The sequence below is a fragment of the Chrysemys picta genome, chromosome 7 (genome assembly GCF_011386835.1).
Source record: "Chrysemys picta bellii isolate R12L10 chromosome 7, ASM1138683v2, whole genome shotgun sequence".
Taxonomy (NCBI): Eukaryota; Metazoa; Chordata; order Testudines; family Emydidae; genus Chrysemys; species Chrysemys picta.
In genome coordinates, this window is record NC_088797.1 from 24,292,075 (window position 1) to 24,313,050 (window position 20,976).

The 20,976-nt window shown below is 42.7% G+C and overlaps 1 protein-coding gene across 5 annotated transcripts in view; it reads right to left on the reverse strand.

The window, feature by feature from the left end:
- FLNB (filamin B) overlaps positions 1-20,976 on the reverse strand; it is a 137,194-nt gene that overhangs the window by 58,931 nt on the left and 57,287 nt on the right. For all 5 annotated transcript variants that reach the window (XM_005288364.5, XM_005288363.5, XM_005288362.5 and 2 more), the window contains exons 3-8: positions 11,914-12,162; positions 10,591-10,688; positions 8,985-9,132; positions 5,099-5,217; positions 3,655-3,732; positions 1,084-1,246 (exon numbers count right to left, since the gene is read on the reverse strand). In XM_005288364.5, coding sequence (XP_005288421.2) covers positions 1,084-1,246; positions 3,655-3,732; positions 5,099-5,217; positions 8,985-9,132; positions 10,591-10,688; positions 11,914-12,162 — 855 coding nt within the window. The remainder of the gene's footprint in view (positions 1-1,083; positions 1,247-3,654; positions 3,733-5,098; positions 5,218-8,984; positions 9,133-10,590; positions 10,689-11,913; positions 12,163-20,976) is intronic.

The window sequence follows — 20,976 nt, forward strand, 5'->3', positions numbered from 1 at the left end:
TGATCATGCAGGGGAAGGTGGGCCAAATTTAAGTGAGGTGTTCCAACCTGGTACACAAGCTGAAATGCCACTCAAATTTTCAGGGGTTTGGTAGAGGACAAACCTGTGCTCCACACCCGCTCCCCCCCGCCCTACACACTTTAAATAGCACTCCACAGCCCCCGGCAGAAGATAATCCAATTCTCTCAAACTTTCGAGAAGGGCAAGTTGCCAATACAAAGTAAGGAGTTCCCGGACATTAACCAGGACTTAAGTGATTCCAAAAGGGTAAATTGGAATAACTCAGGAAAATTAATCTAAACTAGTTCTAAAGAATAGAATAAAATTAGAGCTTCTAAGCCAACATCCTACTCTAGACAAGGGTGTCTAAGTTTGTTCCTTTTCCTTCACCACCACTGAAGACACCTGTTATTCAACCATCTTGTATTGCTGAACAAGCAACCAAGGTGCTTTTTCAACATCCATGACTTACTCGAGACATGTCTCTACATGAAACAGATTACTACCTCTCCCAATTAAACATTTTGCTAGAGTAGCATGGCACTTCCCCTAGATCAGACAGCTGCAGCCAAGATTTTTAGGAGCCTCGGGCAGAAAGCAGTTTAATATATTAAACACTAGGTTAAAGTGTTTAAATACTTGAAGTAATTGCCCCATTTTGTTCTACAGTGAAGTTCTGCATCACCATTTGCAATACCTTAAACACACACATTCCTGTGGAATATAGTATATTATGGCCACAAAATGCTGTGAAGTAAATGGTCTAAGAAATGGTAACTTACAAGCTCACTAGTCATTTTATTAGACCGTTCATTACTTAAGACAGAACTCAAATAGTAACTGGATAGATTCTTTTGCTGAAGTTAGATACCGAATATGGTAAACATTTGGAGTGTTTATATTTACATTTAATCTTCAGTTGTTCTAGGAGGCAGATCTATCATAGCCCCATTTTAGCAAGTAGTGGAGGGAAGACTGGTTAGTACTACCTGAAAACAAGTCAAGCTACAAGAGCTACTGTAGGGTATATAATTGTATAACTGCTATACTAGAGATCTGTAGCACTCATTTAAGCATGCTTACCTGCTGTGTAAATTTCAAAATAGGTAGGTTTATTGGCAATGTTTCCGGTTGCCTCCAAGCCTGGTCCTTTTGCTGTTACTTTGCTAGCATCGCCCTGGGCTTTGTCAACATTTACATCAAATGGACTCTTGGAAATATGCTGTCCAGCAAATAAAACTGTAACCTTAAAAAAAACCCATACAGACATTAGCACTGCGGTAGTAGAATTAGAATTAAGAGGCCACCTTGCAATTATGTTAGGGGCCTGGCAGAAATTACTACTTGAGTCACAAGATCAAGTGCTTGAACTCTTAAGGGTTAAGAGGTCCTGTGAGAAAACTTCAATGTTAACTCCCTCACTTTCTGTGCCAACTGGAGGTACCCTAGCTGCTTACTGCATTCCTAGAAAGACATGGGAAATACTGGCCCTCAGTTAGGTTTAAGTCTTAATGTCCCCATAAGATAGCAGTATTCCACTGCTGGAGGCCCAACTGCTACTTGCAATGATCATGTTTATTATGCGAGTGCACAAGGACAGGATGGGGCCCCATTGTATTTGGCTCTGTACAGACAGTTTTAGACAGTTCTGTCCTGAGAGTTTACAAGCTCAAAAGATAAGACTGAGGGTGAGGGGGAAGGGGGAGAGGGGAGGGACGGGTATAAGGAGTGAACTAGGTCCATTATTTCCAAGATTTGGAGGGAAGGAGGTTTGGTCAGCTAAACTGAAAGCATGCCCATTGTGAAGTTTTGTGCTCCATCATTTAGACTCATTAGGCCAGAATGTGGCACCCTTTGGAGAAGCCATTTATTTGGCAGTGAGCATGCACCACCATTTTCCTAGTTTCTGCTTATTTCTTGCACTACAGAAATGCATCTTGGTCTTCCCTGGACCAGAATTAATGGACTCAAGCTAGCAATCCGTTTGTCCATCAAGGACAATAGCTAGTTATGAGGATTAAGTACACATCTTGGACCACTGAGCTGAATGCAGGTCTACAGACAAAATCCAAGGGCCACTTCATCTAGTGTGCCTGGAAAATACGCCTAAAGTGCCATGTCTGCCTGATGAATCTAAGCTACACAAAGTTCATGACTTCTTCCGCCATGGATACTCCCAGTTATAACACTTCATTCTAGGAGACTAGTGACCCCGTTATCTGTGTTGCTAGCAACACGACTCAAGGCAACTAATGTACAGATGTTTGCTTCTCACCGCCCCTCCTACATGCTTCACTCCCAGTATATCCAGAGAAAAATGATAGTTTGAAGACTGAACTCTTATCATTGGCTTTGGAACTAGCCCTAGTTGGTTACCAGTCAGAATGGTGACTAGAACAAGATTTGACATAGGGCAGGGTTTCAGGGTCTGGAACAAAGTTTAGAACTATCAGAGATTTTCCAGGTCTAGATCCTTCTGAAGAACTTGCAGGCATCTGTGTAATCCAGGCACTCCAGATAGTAAATAGGATGAGGACTTGCTGAAGATCAAAAGGAGAGCCAGCTGAGGGTGCAGACTGCACTGCTGGAGCAACTAAAGATAAATACAGAGACCTTCTGCAGGGTCAGCTTTCATACCTTGCCTGGTAGAACCATTAAGCTAGCAATCTACAATATAGGAGGCTAAAGTGTACACAGCTGTACAGCTAGGGGAGTTTTGAAAGGAAGTTTTCCAAGCTTGGGGCAGGTGTGAAGACGACCAGAGTGATCCAAGGGTTTGGCTTCATCAATGTTTCCCCACCGAGTCTAACTGGGACAGGACGAATGATTGGCCTAACAACTCTACTGCATTTACTTTGCCCCCCCAAAAAAGTTATCTGCATAAATAAAGATTCCAGGAGCCCAGGACCAGCATTTTAGAACTACAACCCTAGAAGGCTGCTAGTTTTTTCTAATGCTTGAGCTTGGGAAGTAGAGGATACTGGAGAATGCTATGTATTGTAATGAAGCCCTTTCAACCAGGTGGCTTAGAGTGGAACAAAACTTGAGATAACTGCAGCACTGAGGAGGCAGGAGGAGCTGAATGGAGCCCACCCCTCCAATTCATTCTTGTCAGCCTCTTCCTGGGAGTGGTCAATGGTCCCACTGTAGTTACCATCCTGGTGGGCCCCAAGTCAGGGTGAGTCACAGGCCCTACTCCTGGTACTAAAAGCTCATGGAGACCAAAAGGCTCTGCTCATGCTCTGGAGAAGTCTTTGCTGACAGTGTGGAGAAAACAGCCGAGGATGAGCCCAGTGGCATAGAGTGAGTACTTTCTCCATCCCCATCAGAGATCACGGACTATCCTTTTGATCATCAGCAGCAGGTCCTGTTATCCTTGCACACCACATTAAATAGGAGTACTGACCACAAGACCATATTCTCTCACACAAGTTGGAGAAAAAGGTGGGTGGGTTCATCTCTTAGGGGAAGGGAGAGAAGAGTCCATTAGCCCCAGACTCTGGAGACTTTAACAGAAAATGGAAACAGATTATTTACACCAGGGTTTCTGGTAGATGTCACCAGTAATCAAAGTTTAAGATGCCCATTTACAGTGCAATATTAACTTAAGCATATTGAGCATCCTGAACACCCAAAATCTTCTCACTCGCTCACCTTGTGAGGTCCAGTAACTTTTGGCACATACTGTACAGAGTAGGTTTTGTTCTTCTCATTGTCAGGTGTCACTTTTGCCTAGAAAGGAAGAAAAAGCATTTGTCCCAGAAACACCAAGTCTACACTTGACTATCTACTAAATTAGGACTTTTCACACATGACATTAAATCTTTAGTTGGTAGAATTTGATGCTGAAGCTAGTCAAATAGAAAAATGCCATGTGTCCTAAAGAGATAATCAAGGTTAGATACAGTTGCCATGGCAGCAAGTACACTTGCTAGCTAGCTGTTCCCCAATATTTGTGCAAAAGCCACTGACATTTCTAGAAATACATGAACCAAGTTAAAATAAACCTGGTGACCTATTCTGTTCCTTTGCTACCAACTAAACTGGAGGCTGACCAACATTGTTAATTATATCAACTGCAGTGTATAATTGTACTTGTCTGGAATGTCTTAATTTAAATGCTCGCTTGATTAAACTAACCAACCTTTATCACATTATAGGAGTTTCCACTAACTGAACCAGCATTTGTTGTACTCACAAGATTGTTCTAATGTATCAAGTACTAAGTAATTAGCAGCAGATATTCTACAACTTTAGCCATTGCTCTTGCAGAATGAGCAGGGCAATCATGATTTATTTCCATTTGGTAACTGAATGTACTGTCATTTGATTTTTTTCAATGATGGTCAAGTACCGTTCACTGAAAGAATTTACTTCTAGGGATTCAACATTTGAACTGTGTTGGTTGTAACTGTTCAAGTCAATTGATTGTTCCCCAGTTGGAAGAGTGATTTATAATTAGGAGAAGAGCTTGAAGACAGTAGGACTGAGTCTGGTAGGTACAATGATCAGGAGACCATTTTAAGATGTTTTCTTCACTACTAAGATATTGCTTAGGGAAAACAGGCTATGGAAAGATTTCAGAGTTGCTTCCAGTCACATTGCACATAGTAATTGTGCCACTGGATCCTAGCTAAGGAACACATTTTGCTAGCTGACTTGTTCATGATTTGTGTGAGAGCCCAGCAAAGCTTTCCAGGAACACTATCTCCCTGGCAAGGTCAGGGTCTTGAATAGCACTTCAGTCCAGCATGTGACTAGAGTTTTCAATATTCATGCTAAAAAGCAAAACTGCTTAATAGACAGAGGAACTGAAGGACAACTTGACAAATATAAAACATGCTCATGTCCCACCAGTTGTAATGGAAGGATAACGATTTCTATTACTTTTAAGAACCATGTACACTAATTCTTAGCAAACTGTAGTCAGTTGTCATTTTGACTTAACTTATTCATATATTCTATTTAAGATCAGAGAAACACCTTAAGTATTGTGCATTAAATACAGTTTACTACACTGAGATACAGTAGGCAGTAATCATTTAAACTAGAGATTTTCCCTACCAATTTTCATGCTAAACATGTTTAGCATACAGACCTCTTCTCTGTTCCCCTCTGGATCTTCTATGAAGACCATTACATCTCCCTGCCCAGCACTGATAGTATCTACTGTAAAGATGGCAGGTTGCTTCACCATGTTTCCATGAGGCTCAACTCCTGTTAAGGGGGATAGAACACAAAAGGGCACATTTAGCTGGTTGTTTCAAAACTAAATAAGAGGTTGTTTATGACAATCACAGAAGCCACCTAATACAAGTTCTGATACAGCCCAAGTAGTGAGACATTAAGTTCCCCAACAGTTTTCCAGGCCTGCTTGTTTACCAAAAGACCAGTGGCATTAGACAACTGGCGTCACAGCTCAGGGTAGCTACACCAGTCTTTCCCCTTATTGCTCCAGCAAGGGTACTCACTGAGGCCTCCAGCTCCTCAGCTGTTGCCTCTTGGATGAAGACCTGCATCTCTCCCCTTCTGACCAGGGTATTCCCCAACTGCACAGTTCCCAGCCGTTACACCAGCACAGACAGGGTGCCCAAGGGACCTACTTGCAGTCTCTGAAGAGACTGCTAATAGTGATTGTCAGGTAATTGCCACAGGTCTAGGCAAGCCCATCTTATTCTTAGGTACAAAGCATTAGAGAAACATTTAACAATGAAAATCTACATCTCATGCATGTCAATAAGCTTATCAAGAAACCCAATCCTAATATGGATTCTAGCAGAGAAAGTCCATTCACCCACCCAAGGGGGATTCCTTGAGGTTACCCGTTCATCACAATTTCAGCTCAGAACAAGCACACTACCTTATGGGACCTCAGTAGGCCAAATCCTTCTGCTGCTATTGTAAGGATTTGGGCCTTACATGTACCAAGGGTCCCGTCCATTTGCTGGATGAGGAAGAAGGCCCAGAGTCAGTTTAAAAAAAAAAAAAAAAACTCAGGGTTTTTAATAGAGAAGTCCTCCCTTGGTCTCTGGAAAAATCCAATTTGAACTAGTCTATGAATTTCTCTCCTAGGGGGTGGCTTCAAAGGTTGATGACATAAGTCCATTAGCATCCCCTCCCTACTAGAAAAGGCACATACAATGTACCCAACTGGTATTGAATTTGGGTTACTAATGTTGAACTTTATTGAATTAAGCTTACCTTAATTCTGTAAGTTCTGTTCAGGATATTATTAGTGTCACAACCTGCACTTCCTACAATACAGGCACCTTTAGGAGTTTTAATGATTAACACAAGGTCACAGTAGGCTTATCCCAGAATGAAGTCTGAATGCCACTTGGCTTTAAGTCTCATGATGGGCTGCCATATTCTCCAAGATGGAGTTAAGACTGTTCAGAAGAGCCACCAAAAGTTAGAAGCCATGTCCCATGACCCAGCTTTCATAGGGTAGCAAGGATTGTTTCATTCTAGTTACAAGAATGATGCTGTTGGTGTCACTCACTCACTGTTCAAAGTATTACAGAGAAGCCACAAGCAATATTTAACATTTTAGCAGTTGGAGGAGGGGCAGAGAAGTTCTGAACAGAATTTGATAAGCTATTTGTAAACAGCTTAACCTAGTCAGTATTCGTTATTGTGGCCAAAAGTTTAGTTTGTAGTTTTAATAGGAATTCTACTTTCACTACATGTAACTGACACTGTTGTGGTTTATGTGCTTGTGAACATCCACATCCCTCTGTAATTTCTCCCATGCAAGTCATTCAAAACATCTTGCCAAAACTAAGCTTACACAGCTAATATACACTAGCAATGGATTAAGCCGGGGTGGCCAACCTGAGCCTGAGAAGGAGCTAGAATTCACCAGTGTACATTGCCAAGGAGCCACAGTAATACAGCAGTCCCTTCCCCCCACTCCGCTCCCCCCCACCCACCCTGGCAGCCCTACCAATCAGCACCTCCCCTTCCCTCCCAATCAGCTGTTTTGTGACATTGGGGAGGCTCTGTGGGGGAAGAGGGAGGAGTGAGGGCATGGCAGGCTCAGAGGAGGGGGAGGGGAGAGGTGGAGTGGGGGCAGGGCCTGTGACAGAGCCAGGGGTTGAGCAGTGAGCACCCCCCAGCACATTGGAAAGTTGATACCTGTAGCTCTGGCCCCGGAGTCAGTGCCTAGACAAGGAGTCGCATATTAACTTCTGAAGAGACATGTGGCCGCCAAAGCCACAGGTTGGCCACCTCTGGCTTAAGCTAAGGTCTGTGCCCTACAAGACTCCGTGGACTTTTATTTAAAGTTAGGCTACGTTTTCCCCAAATGAAAAGGCTCTGTACTTATCTTCGCACAAGACTTGTCACAGCATGCATTTACTGCAACTTAGTTACTTGATCTTTTTTACGCTTAGCCTTGAGCTATTACACCTGTCATGCAGTTGACTGAGTGGGTGGAGGAGTTCCCAAAGTTGCTAGCTCTTTGCTAGCCCAAGCATATACATCATATCACGTCCAAGAAATTGCTTCTCATGAGACCGTGCCTCTAGTTTTAAGAAGTGTTTCTCCACAGCCATTTGTACAGTTAGTAGAAAATGCAGCATCTGGTAGCTTTACCCAAAAAATTTCCAAATCTATTTATCTCCAGAGAAATGCAACAGTAATACGAGGATATATTCCTGTTCACACATCAGTCATCTAGACCAATGCAAGTTTTGCACATGAGCCATTAGTGTTCAGGCACTGCACAAGCACTGAGGGGCACCTCAGAAGGTGGTTTCCCCTTCCCATGGGCAGGGAAAGCAAGGCAATGAGATAAAGCTACTTTCTTGAAGGCAGAGCTGAAGTCAGAACTTACCACTTCTCAATCCTGTTAGCCCTCCAGATCATGCTGCCCCTAAAGGGCCTTTTTTGCCCATGATAAAAGGTTACTATAAACACTCTTTAGGGAGTCAGTACAGTTCTATACAAAACTAACCACGTCCTCATGGCAATTGAGAACATAGTTGTCCTTGCAGTAAAGAAAGGTTTGTTAGCTTGGAATACAATATGGTAACATCTCATAGCATAGCATACATGGAAAGCTGGAACAGCTGTATATGTACATATTTGCCATGAATGGACATGCCAGCAAGAGATTTTCCTAGTATTCAACATTAGGTAGACAGTCAACCTCCTATTGGACTGGTTTTCAAAGCCACATCTCCTAGGATGACATTTAAGATTTGGACCAAAATGGTTACCAGCCAGTTACCCTCATCCAATAGAGCGCATCTCCTTTGCCAGAAACCCCTTATGGCTTGTCTCACCACTTAGCACTGTCCATGCTTGCACTGAACTAAAACAAGACAGTGCATGGGCTGCAATGGAAACCTTGCATTGTTGATTCCTGGTGAATAGTTTTGCCATTCTGGGGGGAAACTGAACCTATTACTGAGATTCCAAGTTATTCCTCTTCAATAAGTTTCACTAGGACTGTTCTAGTGTCATATGTATTGACTTCCCCCCCCCCCAAAAGGCAGCTAGTCTTCTAGGACAGGAAGCTCTGCATACATTCATTAATCTTACTTACTTCTCGGCCACATTTCGGTTTCTGGGCTTTTTAAGAGTGCATGCTATACGATAATATGCAAACCAGGTGGTGGACACTTATGTCTGAGTATTGTTTCAGACATTGGTCCTGTAAGTTTTGTTAAAAGGTTTCCTTGTCAGTCATCCCACTTTTTCTAGTGGTGAGTTGTTAAACAAGTGCAAGGTGTCAAACATGCTCAGGTTTTGTTGGGTTGTGGGGTTTTTTGGGGAGGGGAGGGATTTGCATTTTAGAAGTAGGAGTGCTTTTTGGGCTGTGTCCACATATTTCTCAGCCTAAGCAGCACATGAGAAGTACATGAATCCAGCTTGGACTCCAGGCCAACTGTGGACAATACAATCAAGCAGCAACTTGTTTTTCGAAAAGTCAACCTAAGTCAAGTAAATACCCTGCATTGGCAAGTGTTATTCCTTACCTCTGCCATAGGCTCTTGCTTTCTTTGGATTCAGCTTGGGTTTCAGAGGAGCTCCTGGCTTAAGCTTGGCTTTGGGAAACTGTGACAGGTAAGTCATTACCGAGTGTTCATCCACACTAGGGTGAATAATTTCTTCAGGAGTAATCACCTGGAAGATATGCAGGTTACAGTGTTTGATACATTTAATCAACATTAGACTCCCAAGAGCAGTACAATTCAGGTACATGGGAATTCTATGCATTCCAATAGCTCCCCTTACATAGGAGTTTCCTAGAGTTAACTGGAAGGATTTACAAAACAAAATTCAGTTTGAAAGTATTTAATGCAGTATCATGGGTTGAGTTAGTAGCAAAGAAGTCTGCATTAGAGGAAGTTTGTAAAGCCATATAGTCTATGATGTAGTTTTAGGGAAACAAAGATGGAGACCACCATTATCTGTTAGCGTTAATAACTAAAGAAATCAAAAGAAGCGCATTACTTTCAAAACAGAGACCATTAGAGTTACCCTCCTGGGAAAGCAACCTGGGGCTATTCCTTCAGTGAAGGAGATGGTAGATGAATAGCTGACAAAGTAAAACAAATTCACACTGACAGCAATGATGCTGTCATGTCCATCAGTTTGTTCTAATGCCATGAGCACAGTCACTGCTCAGAGAGCTTTAGCGATTCAACATATTTTGCTTGTTATACTATTAGCATGAAAATCTGGTTTGAAGATCCATGGGCTCCTGTTCAAGTGAGATCACTGCAAAAGAAAGCTCCTTTCTTATAAAAGCACTTAAGACTTCAGGTGGCAGATTGAACAGGGTCCTTGAGGTTAACCTGTTCAAACAAGTACACTTAGTAAAGAAGAATGAAGCAAGTTCCCCCCTCACCCAAAAAAAGAACAATGTGTTCCAATACCCAGCCATATCTTTAGAACAAAAGTTAGTTCTAGGTGTTCACTGCTGTTGAAGTCAAGTCTACTTTAAGTCAGAGCAATTGATTGCTCTGAGCGATTTTAAGGGCCCAAGTCACTTCAACTGTTCTCTCATCCAACAGAAAAGCTGAAAATGGGCAAATAACCAGAAATAAAAATAAGTCAAGGTTAGAGCAGGAAAGTCATCCTGGCCTTGAAGAGTTTATTTCCCCTTGAATGCCATTAGTTGGTGCACCATGAGTTTCCTCTCCTCCATAGCGCTAGCATGTAGGCCCTGGTCTACCACACACACACACCCCGCTGCAGTTATCAGCCGAACCCCCAGCACAGACTGCATGATGTTGACAGGAGGGCTTCTGGGAAGTGGAGTCCATATGCCAACAAGAGAAGCACTCCCATTAGCATAGGTAGCTTCTGCACTAAGCGCTACAGCTGCGCCATGCAGCTGCCTTAAGTGTAGACAAGCCCTTAGAGTCAAAACAGGGATTCAGAGTCTGAAGACATACTGCAGATGTCTAGCTCCACACCCTAAAGACTTCTGGAGGGCTACTATTGAAGAGAAGTTCACAAATTTAACAGGACTTGGCTGTCAGAACTGAGTTACTCATAACAGCACTCAGTTCATGCTTTTAGTATTCAGACAGTGTCCTCTCTGCTCCAGGCATTTTTGCTTTCAGTCTGCCTTACCTGTGGCACACCCAGCCAGTCATCAGCTTGCTGCATGGCTTCACGAGCATTGTCAACTGGTTTCTTAGGGTCCCAGGTCTCCCAGTCGGGGCAGAGACCTAAGAATAAGCAAGTTACGCATTCAGAACTTTCACATTGATAGTTTATTTGCTAGAGAAGGTTTTTTTAAAATGGAGACAGTCACATGCAACACTGCTTATTCTGGGTAATAAACTTTCCCAAATCTATGCATAGGACAGCTTTTAGTCCAGAAAGCAACTGGCTCTCACGGAAGGAGATCTAAATAGGAAGTCTCACCATAGCGAGTGTTTTGCTTTCAGATTAGAAGGCTGGCTTCCTCACAGTTCTAGAACTACACCTTTTATTGGTTGCAGCCACCATACTTCCAAGGAAGGTGGCATGAAGTAGGATTTGTGTCACTTTTACTTACTGACTGCCAAGTGTGTGCACTGCAGGATATAGTGTAGTTTTCAGTGACACCATGTACTTCCAAACTAGCCTACGAACCAAGAGGCCAGTCAGGAAAGACTCTCCCACTCAGCTCACCAAGATGCAAGTTTAGATTACTTAGAGAGCCATCTGATTGGGAGGTTTTAGATTTAGCCTAAGGAATGAGGTATCTTATTCTGCTTTAAGTTCAAAAGATATTTAATGATACTCGAGTCCTGATGCTCAGTGGAATCTTGTGCAGTGCTGACAATCTATACTGTGAAGATACTTTCTCCTAATAGTGCATAGCCAGAATTGCACTATATTAGCTCAAGTAATTATGCTTACAACACCATTGTTTCACAGCAAAAAGGTACTTGTGCTGCTCCCCCCCCAGCCCCCAGTCATGTTACTCTTGCTCTAGTAAAGAAATAGACAAATAAAGGTGAAAATTTATAGTTTTGTAGGTGTACAGCTTCCTCAACTCCTACATTCTGCTCCCAGTATAAAAGTGTTTTAAAAGCCTTAATACAAAACCTCCTGCTATAATCTGAAGCTGAAAGATGTTCCCATGTTTGGCCAAAACAACAAGTTCTTTTCAGTTTGGGAGCCAGTGTTTGCTCCTTCATCCCTGGTGTTGATCTAGTAGATTAGAACAGACAACTGTAGTGAACCAAGCTATATTTTCATCTTTATGCTGACCTTGACCCAAGTCATTTACAGCTTGCTTCCACAAATACTGTTTTGTAGCACTTTTATAAAACAGCCTGTTAGTCTCATCTAGAAGGGCATTAGATGTCTAATCTTACTACTAAATTTAGACTATTAGCTCAATGCTGCCACAAGGAATAAAAAGAGGGAGGAAAGACCCTGATCTACAAGGAGAACACTTACCTGGCGCACAGCTATCAACTAGGGCACCCAATGCTTTGCCATCCTGCCAGTTTTGATTGAAGTTTGTGATTGGCAAGTAAGGAATTTTGTTCTGAATCCATCCCAAAAGTCTCTGCTTAGGGGTCTGTTTCTTGGCATCATCATCTCCTTCATCCTCCCATACTGGCATGGAGATGGAATAATGGAGGATAAGGGTCCATACTAGGCCAAGGATCAGTTTTAAGTTCCCATCAACAATTGCTTTGCTATCTGCAAGACAAAAGAAATCTGATTAAGCCTTATTAAATTGATAAAGGAAAGAGCTGACCACATACACTATTTTAATCACTATCAAGCAAGCACAGGAATTACACAACACTGCAGTAGTAACCTGACACCAATGTAAAGAGCTTTAATTTTGGCTCCTTTTAGCTTATTACCAAAATATAGTTAAAAATGACAGCCAAGTTTAAAAGATTATAGCTCAGTGTATGCAATTACAATACAAGAATGTTAGCTGTAAATTAATGTACAGCAGAGGTATATAAATACTTAGTTTCACAACAGTACATTCTGTACAGAACTGAATTATAATAGCCCAGTTTGCCTACCACTCACATCCTAGGCGGCTAGTTTTGTCAGACTGTTTTTGGAAGCCAGGTTCAACCTGTATAACATTTAGATACTTGTAGAAGATAGGTCTACTTTGGTCTGAAGTACCAGTTAATAAAACCAGACTGCAGGCTGTTTAAGCTCCCACAGAAGATTAGAAGTTTCAAGAGAAAGTTCACACAACACAAGTGGTTTTGTAGTCTAGCACCAGTTAAACAGCCAGCCCTTTATACTGATCATATATTCAGCCAAGTTCTTTACCCTAGTTTCACTTAAGTATGAAATATTCGAGAGAGGGAGGACTTGTAGCCTACCAGAGAACACCTGCCCCGAAGTAGGATTTGCTATGACCCCAAGTGTCGTACTTATGGCTTCAAGGAAATGCCGGCTAGGAAGCTCATATCGAAGACTGGAAGCTAGAATGTACTGAGTTTAGAAAATGGGCAGAGTATCTTTGCAATATAACCATCTGCTTCCTATTTTGTAAACCCCTATTCTATCAGGCTTCCTCATTTTGTATTTTGCACTGCTGCTCTTTATTACCCATATATGGAGCATTCACAGATCAGATCAAGGTCCTACCATTTCAGGGTGTGAATTAATTTGGGATAACTGGGAACCTAGCTAGAACATCACTAAGCCAAAAGTTTCAATGCTTCAGTGTCAGAATTTGTACTAGCTATTGGCATTTTAGTGTTACCCTTGATTCATGAACAGGCAAAGCAATGACTTATGTTCTAGTTAGGACGACAAAAAAAAAAAAAAAAAAAAAAAAAAAAAAAAAAGGTATAGCAATGATTTATGTTTGAGTCAGAAATACTCATCCAGCATTACCAGGCAGGTGAACCAGTCAGATCAATTCACACTAATCAAGTTGCTAGGATGTATGAAATACTGCTCAGTTATGACAAGGTGTGGCTTCACCAAGTTGAAGCCCATCACTAAAAAGCTTCTATTTTGCAGTTATGGCACAACTGCAAAATCTACACAGAGTTTAAGAGGCATCACTGACTGCAGCAAGCAACAATATAGTTTAGTGGCCTGAATCAGCTTCCTGTAGTGCTTGATCCTCACCATTTCCTTGGGTGTGCCTCAGCAACAGTCCCTGACAAAAACAAAAAAGGCAATTTAAAGAATGCCGTTTCTGAAGTCTTGTTTTGGGGCCAACCGCTGTCTTATCTCTTATCTATATATCTAAGACAACTGAGGAGAATTCAAGAGACACTGATCTGGAAAAAATGGTCTGATATGAACAGGACTAATCTCCCTCTTGCAATTTGGACCAGATTAAAGAAGATATCCTCTATCAACTCCATTTGCTCATTTGACTGCTTCTATGCAGTGGTAACTTATTGTTCTAGAAGAAAGCAGTCTGCTACAGAGTCCCCCAACCCAAGCAAAGCCACATAACATTCAGATGCTATGAACGGCATGAAAACGACATTAGCAAGTTATCAGGTGGGGGCATATTTGGCACAAGTACTAGATCCTGTCAATTTGACTGTCATATCTACTTTTAAAGTACTGTTAAGGCTATGATTTGTCATGAATATTCTTAGTAAGACATTAGACAGGTCACTGGCAATAAAGAAAGTCACGGAAGCATGTGCATTGTCCGACTTACTAAAAATATTTGGAACAAAAATAAGGAGCTCAGCCACAGGATCCCCACATTGAACCCAGCAGCTATGCAACTGTTCCCATCTAGGAAGAATGGGTATGTTCCTTTTGCCTTACCTACTATCCAGGACATGTGGTCGGATATCTGGGGATATGCAGAATTGTGTTCCATTGATGAAACCTTCTAAGCCAAGTCTTTCTAGATCTTCTAGTCAGTTTAAGATTTCTATACAGTCGTCACTTGTGGCCCGTGGGTTGTAGTTTGCCCACTCCTGATCTCATCTGGCTCACAAGCTGTTTTAATCTGGCCCTTGAGCTCTACTAGAGAGTGGGGTCTGGGGCTTGCGCTGCTCCGGCACTCCAGCCAGGGAGCAGGGTCAGGGGGCTGCTCCACGCGGTTATTGGAAGTAGCGGCATGGTCCCCTCCGGTTCCTATACATAGGAGCAGCCAGAGGGCTCTGCTCTGCATGCTACCCCTGCAGCTCCCATTGGCCAGGAACCACAGCCAATGGGAGCTGCTGGGGCAGTGCCTGCAGAGAGGGCAGCATGCAGAGCTGCCTGGCTGCGCCTCTGCGTAGGAGGCAGAGAAAGGACATTCTGTTTCCGGGAGCTGCTTGAGGTAAACATTACTCAGAGCCTGCACTCTGGAGCCTCTCCCCACTCCCTAACCCCCTGCCCCAACCCTGATCCCCCTCAGTCCCAGCCCAGAGCACCTTCCTACACCCCAAACTCCTTATCCCCACCCCAGAGCCCGCATCACTCTCCTGCCCAGAGCCCCCTCCTGCACCCTGAAGCCCACACCCCCAACCAGAACCCTCACCCCTTCCTCCACCCCAACCCCAAATTTTGTGAGTATTCATGGCCTGCCATACAATTTCTATTTCCAGATGTGGCCCATGGGTCAAAAAGTTTGCTCACCCCTGCTTTAGATGTTACTTCAAGATGATCATGCAATTGTACTGTAATGCTTTAATATGCATTTCTATTAGCAGTCAATCACATGATGCTTTTTGTTCAACATGTTGACAGCTTATTTTGGGATATGCCAACACAAGTGGCTCACTTAGTTCTGCGCAGAAGTTCAAGCAGCACCACAGAAGACACTTGCACAAGTTTCAGAAAGGATTAAACTGCTGTTTGTAACTAGGAATATGCCTAATGATGCTTTATATTTTCCCTTTATGTTTCAATGCTGGAGACCCAGACCGTCTAATCCATCGTTAGGGGCTGTGACAAATTGAAAAAGTTCACCATACTCAGCCAGCTGGCCAAGCACAAGACATGGAAGCCTAGTTAAAGTACTTTTCAAGCTTTCAGCATCCTTACTCATTTCCCACACAGTTATTTGAATAAGTTACCATGGGCCCTGAAGTAAGAGCAAGAGGAATTGTCAGCTTAACTTTTGGCTCCTGCAATAGGAGCAACATAGATCCAGCAAGAGCCTGAAGGGAATGTTGCAGGGAAGGATAAACAAGATGGCTTTGAATAACAGCAATAAACATTCCAGCAGCCAGAAGGGAATGAGCAGTGTATGTTTGACAAACCCAGGCCACAGATAGAGAGAAGCCCCCAGAGGGGGTAGCACTCTAGGCCTAGGCCTGATGTCTGCCCACCCTAGCTTGGAAGATATTTGTATCCCATTAGCTGTTTCCCCACACTGGTATATTCAGCTCTTGAATGACAACTTGCAAGCTCCCTAGTCTCAGGGTCAAGGGCTAACACGTTTGTCCTTGTTTGCAAGCCGAGAGAGATGTGTCAAGAAATAAGTGACATAAGAGACTGAAGTTGTTTGGCCCTATTAGCCCAGGCAGCTTGAATGTGACCTTCTGTATCATTGAATCTCAGTTTGGTATTGTTCACTTTTAAAATCAACATGTGCCCTCATACATTTAAATCACTGCACGAGTTAGCAGCTCCAAATGTCACTAGATGCCAAGAGATGCTCCTTTATCAAATCAAAACTCAGAAATACAGGTGCAGTTGTCCTGAACTGTGATAAGTGTATCTGCTCTCCAATGGTCCAGCAAGGGCACTAGGTCTAGGCTCCTAGCTCCAAAGCAGTCATTTCTGCTGGAGAGAAACTGGCATCTCCCCCACTCCTGATCAAGGTATTATTTCCAGGCTGCACAGTTCCCTGCCTATCCTGAGTTCCCCACAAGTTTCACCCCCTAGCCAGCCTACTGTTTATAGTCATCTGGAGAGAAAGTGCTGTGATTGCCCACAGTTATTAGTCAGCACACAGCACTCTCAGCAAGCCCCTTAAACTGAAACTACTTCAGCTAAGAGATGACCACAAAAAGAACCTCCATAGATGCAAGTCAGTTTACCAGAGATCACCTCAAACTGAAACAAGGGCTCTGGCAGATGGGTCCTTTCCCAAATGATTTTTTCCTGTGGTCACAATAGCTGTTTGCTCAGAACAAGCACATGCATCAAGGAGTCACTGCTTTATACTGTTTTGGCCTCTGAGCTCATCTCCATGTAACAGGTGATCAAACAGAAGGTCCCCCCTCCTCAGGGTGAAGCTACAAAATGCCTCTCTCCAGTTAAGCAAAAAAACTTACCATTTGCATACACCTCCCTCTAGAGTTTTCATGAGAAACCCACAACTTGGTTTGTCCCAGAAGTTAATTCTTGTCTGGCATACCAGTTCAAATAGTCCTCGTAAATCCATGACACTTCCCTGGATTTAGATTAGTCAGATCTACCCACTAGAGATGTTACATGCAAATGTTTGTACTGTGGGATTGTATTTTTAATACAGACTCTAAGACTCTACTTAAACTTAATCCAATAGGTTCCATGTGGATATTGCAGGAAACTGCCACATCTGTCACTTTACCATTCTCCCCCGCGCCCCCCCCCCCCCCCCCCCAAGAATTGTACCAATTATGAACACTTTCTCAGGAAGAGTCAGCTTTGTAGGTAAGCAGATGACTGGGAAATTGCCAAGTGACTGATGCTTCCAGGTGGGGCATTTTACTGGAGTGGACCAGTGACCCAAGAGCTCTTGGTCAAAGTGCTACTTAGTAGAACGCTGATGCTCTACTGCCAGCCCTTCTCTTAGCCAGTTACTGAGCTGCCAGAGGCTGAATGCAGGATGTTCCAACAAGAACCGCAATCTACATGCTGCACTGTAATTGCTACATTTGGACCTTCGGTAACTTCTAGTTCATGCTCAGAAGACTATGTTAATTCAAATTAGTTACCTTTTAGTCTACGCTTACAGGGTCACATTCCTGTAGCCTGAACTGCAGGACATGTAGACAAGCCCATAGCAGCAGACTAGGTTTTATCTGTGACTAGAGTTTGCCATTTTGCATTTACAAGAATAAGTTTTCTGGCCCTACTCATCCTGTCAATTGCATATCCTATGGACTTCAGTGGGATTTGCATGCAACTAGTCAGGTAGCTCTGGCCCCTTGGTGACCTCAGTCTAATACAGTGGTTCCCAAACTGGGGTTCGTGAACCCCTGGGGGTTCACGAAATGTTACAGGGGGTTCTTGGGGAAAAATTCCCTAATGGTGGACAGAGCTGTCCCTAGGGACCCTGGACTTCCAGGGCTAAGCAGATCAAAGCAAGCATTGCTATCACGCTGAGGAGATTTAAACTTTAAGACTCCTTATAAGAAATGGAAAAGGAGGTGGATATTTTTTGCTTTTTTTAAATTAAATAGACAGCTAGTATGGTCTTTAAAATTATGAAGAACAAGTTTAAGCTTTGTTGTAACGTGCGTTGTTTGCCTGGACTGCTCAAGACTTGAATACTTATATAGGAGGAACCCTGAGTTGGCTTCTTAAATATCTTCATGCTGTTTCACATCTGATACTCCTTGATGAAACATATGAGCCTTGTCTTATAACAGGCTTATTCAAAGTGATACAAGCTACGAAAGTGAGATCTTGGAAGAGTGTTGCCGTTTTCATAATGTAATAAAAATACTGTAATGATAAATAATAAATAGTGTGTAATAAGCATGTCAAACACAAATTTTATATTTCCAAGATTACCGGAGTATAAATTATAAAAGCGGTGAAGGAGAAAATCCCTGGAAATATTCATTTTTAGGAGGGGGTTCGCGAGACTTGACATTTTAGTGAAAGGGGTTCACAGGCTGTAAAAGTTTGGGAACCACTGGTCTAATACAATGGTACTCAATCTTTCCAGACTACTGAACCCCTGTCAGGAGTCTGATTTATCTTGTGTATCCCAGGTTCCACCTGATAAACTACTTGCTTACCAAAAAAAATCAGACAAATACAGCAGTGCCACAGCAGACCATGACTGAAAAAATAAGCATTTTTTCATTTTGCGTGTATGAAATTTTAGTTTGTATTGGCTTCTGTTCGTGCTTTTTATTTAATCTGTTGTAAAGCTAAGTAAATATCATATGAGTTGATGTACCCCCTAGAATACCTCTGAACCCCCAGGGGTACATGTACCCCTGGTTGAGAACCACTGGTCTAATACACAAACTGACCAATAGCCCCATGTGGTAGGAGTCACAGCTAGAGAGAACATCCCAAGACCAGCAATGAGTGGAATTTAAGTACGTACAAGTTGTGAAGTTTAGGATTTCTATTAGCAACCTTTGCTCCTCAACTATCATTGTTTAGTCCAGGGGTCAGCAACCTTTCAGATGTGGTGCAAAGAGTCTTCACTATTTATTCACTAATTTAAGGTTTCGCATGCCCATAATACATTAACATTTTTAGAAGGTCTCTTTCTAGAAATCTAAAATATATAACTATTGTTGTATGTAAAGTAATTATGGTTTTTAAAACTTTTAACGCAGAGCCCCCTGGACCAGTGGCCAGGACCTGGGCAGTGTGAGAGTCACTGAAAATCAGCCATAGGTTACCTACCCCTGGTTTAGTCTGTACTTCAGTTACATATAGAGGAAGACATGCAAGTCAGCTTCAATATAAGCAGTGGTAGGATAGGTGTTATGAAGTTTACCTAGCGGCAACCTATGTAAGCAGTGCCCTACAAAATTCGTGGTCCATTTTGGTCAATTGCATGGTCATAGGATTTGAAAAACTAAATTTCATGATTTCAGATCTTTAAATCTGAAATTTCATTGTGTTGTAACTGTGGGGGTCCTGACCCAAAGGGGGTCGCAAAATTATTGTAGGGGGTTCATGATATTGTCACCCATACTTTTGGGCTGCCTTCAGAGCTAGGTGGACAGAGTGGTGGCTGCTGGCCAGGAGCCCAGCTCTGAAGGCAGTGCCACTGCCAGCAACAGCACAGAAGTAAGGGCAGCAATATCCACAACCCCTCTAATAACCTTGCAACCTCTCCCCCCGCCCCCCCAAAAAACCTCTTGGGTCAGGAACCCTATTTGAGAAATGCTGGCCTCCATCAAATCTACATAATATAGGGTAAAAGCACACAAGACCAGATGTCATGTCAGAAACCAGATTACAGTGTCCGTGATGCATTTTTCATGGCTGTGAATTTGGCAGGGCCCTATACATAAGCCAGAGAGCAGACCCATTGAGTAGTCTCTCTACAAGCAAGAGCCATGTTGGCATAGCATTAACTGGCCATTCAAAAGCCCAATCAATGCTGTAGACCAGAGGTTCTCTGACTTGTTCTGCTGGGATTTCCTTTGAAAATTTGTCTGACTGTGATGATATCACACCCCACCCCCTATTATGCCACCCTTACTTTGTGCTGCTGCTGGTGGCAGCGCTTCCTTCACAGCTAGGCACCTGGCCAGCAGCCGCTGCTCTCTGACCATCCAGCTCTGAAGGCAGCACAGAGTAAGAGTGGCAATATAGTGACTCCCCTACAATAGACTTGCAACCTGCTTTTGGGTTGGGACCCTGATTTGAGAAACTCTGCTGTAGACATTTGTTACTGGTGTACAAGTACTCCATTTCAGAACTAAAATATTAAGGGGTTAAGTGACTGAGATAGCAATAAAGATTATTAAACTCAGTCTGAGTTTCCTCCCACCATACTTCTAAGAGCCTAGATTTAAATAGGATAATAAAAGCATAAGAATTTCAGTGGCAGCTTTCCAAAAGAATGGATTATGGAGTGTCATAAGGCATGCAATATACACCACTTTAAAGTCTTGAACTAGAACCATGTTTTAACTATAAGCCAATTTATAATTGCTGCTTAATTTGATTGCCTATTGAAGATGTTTACCCTATTGGACAGTCTCTACAGAGTCTACAGTAACTTTGTAGTGCTATTCAGGTTATAGGCATAGTATAATGGGAGCCAAGAGTCTTTAGCTTGACTTAGGCCTTGTCTACACCAAAGGGAAAAGTCGATCTAAGCTACACAATTTGAGTTATGTGAATAGCACAACTTTTGCATTGGTGACCCCTTTCATATAGCAAACCTCAGTGCAACCCCCCTTATAAATGTAAAGAACAAACTTTTATAGGTAACTATTCTAAATGTTGGAGGAGAAGCATGTTCTCCTCCATGTTTGGGGGTGGTGGCTGATGGCTTACCAACCCCCTCCCGCATGTAGTAACCTTGCGACCCCCCTCAGGAGTCACAATCTCCAGTTTGAGAAACCCTGACTTAGGCCATGTATTCAGGCTTTCCTGCAGCCACAAAAGTTTCTAGCCTTCAATTAAAGCCAATTCATAGTCACGGGACTCCAGAAACTGGGGCTTTAAGTCATTCCTAATGGATTATTTTACCAGGAGTCAATCACTACCTAGATAGTGACAGCTGAACTTGTATTCACTTGGCTTTTGATTTACATGCCTAGCACAATCATGGCTGCAGCTGTTTTTATTTAACAAGGAAAGACTAGTTTTACTCTACAGAGCAAAAATTTTGCTAAGATTAGGAATCCCACAGCAACCTAAGGATGTTGT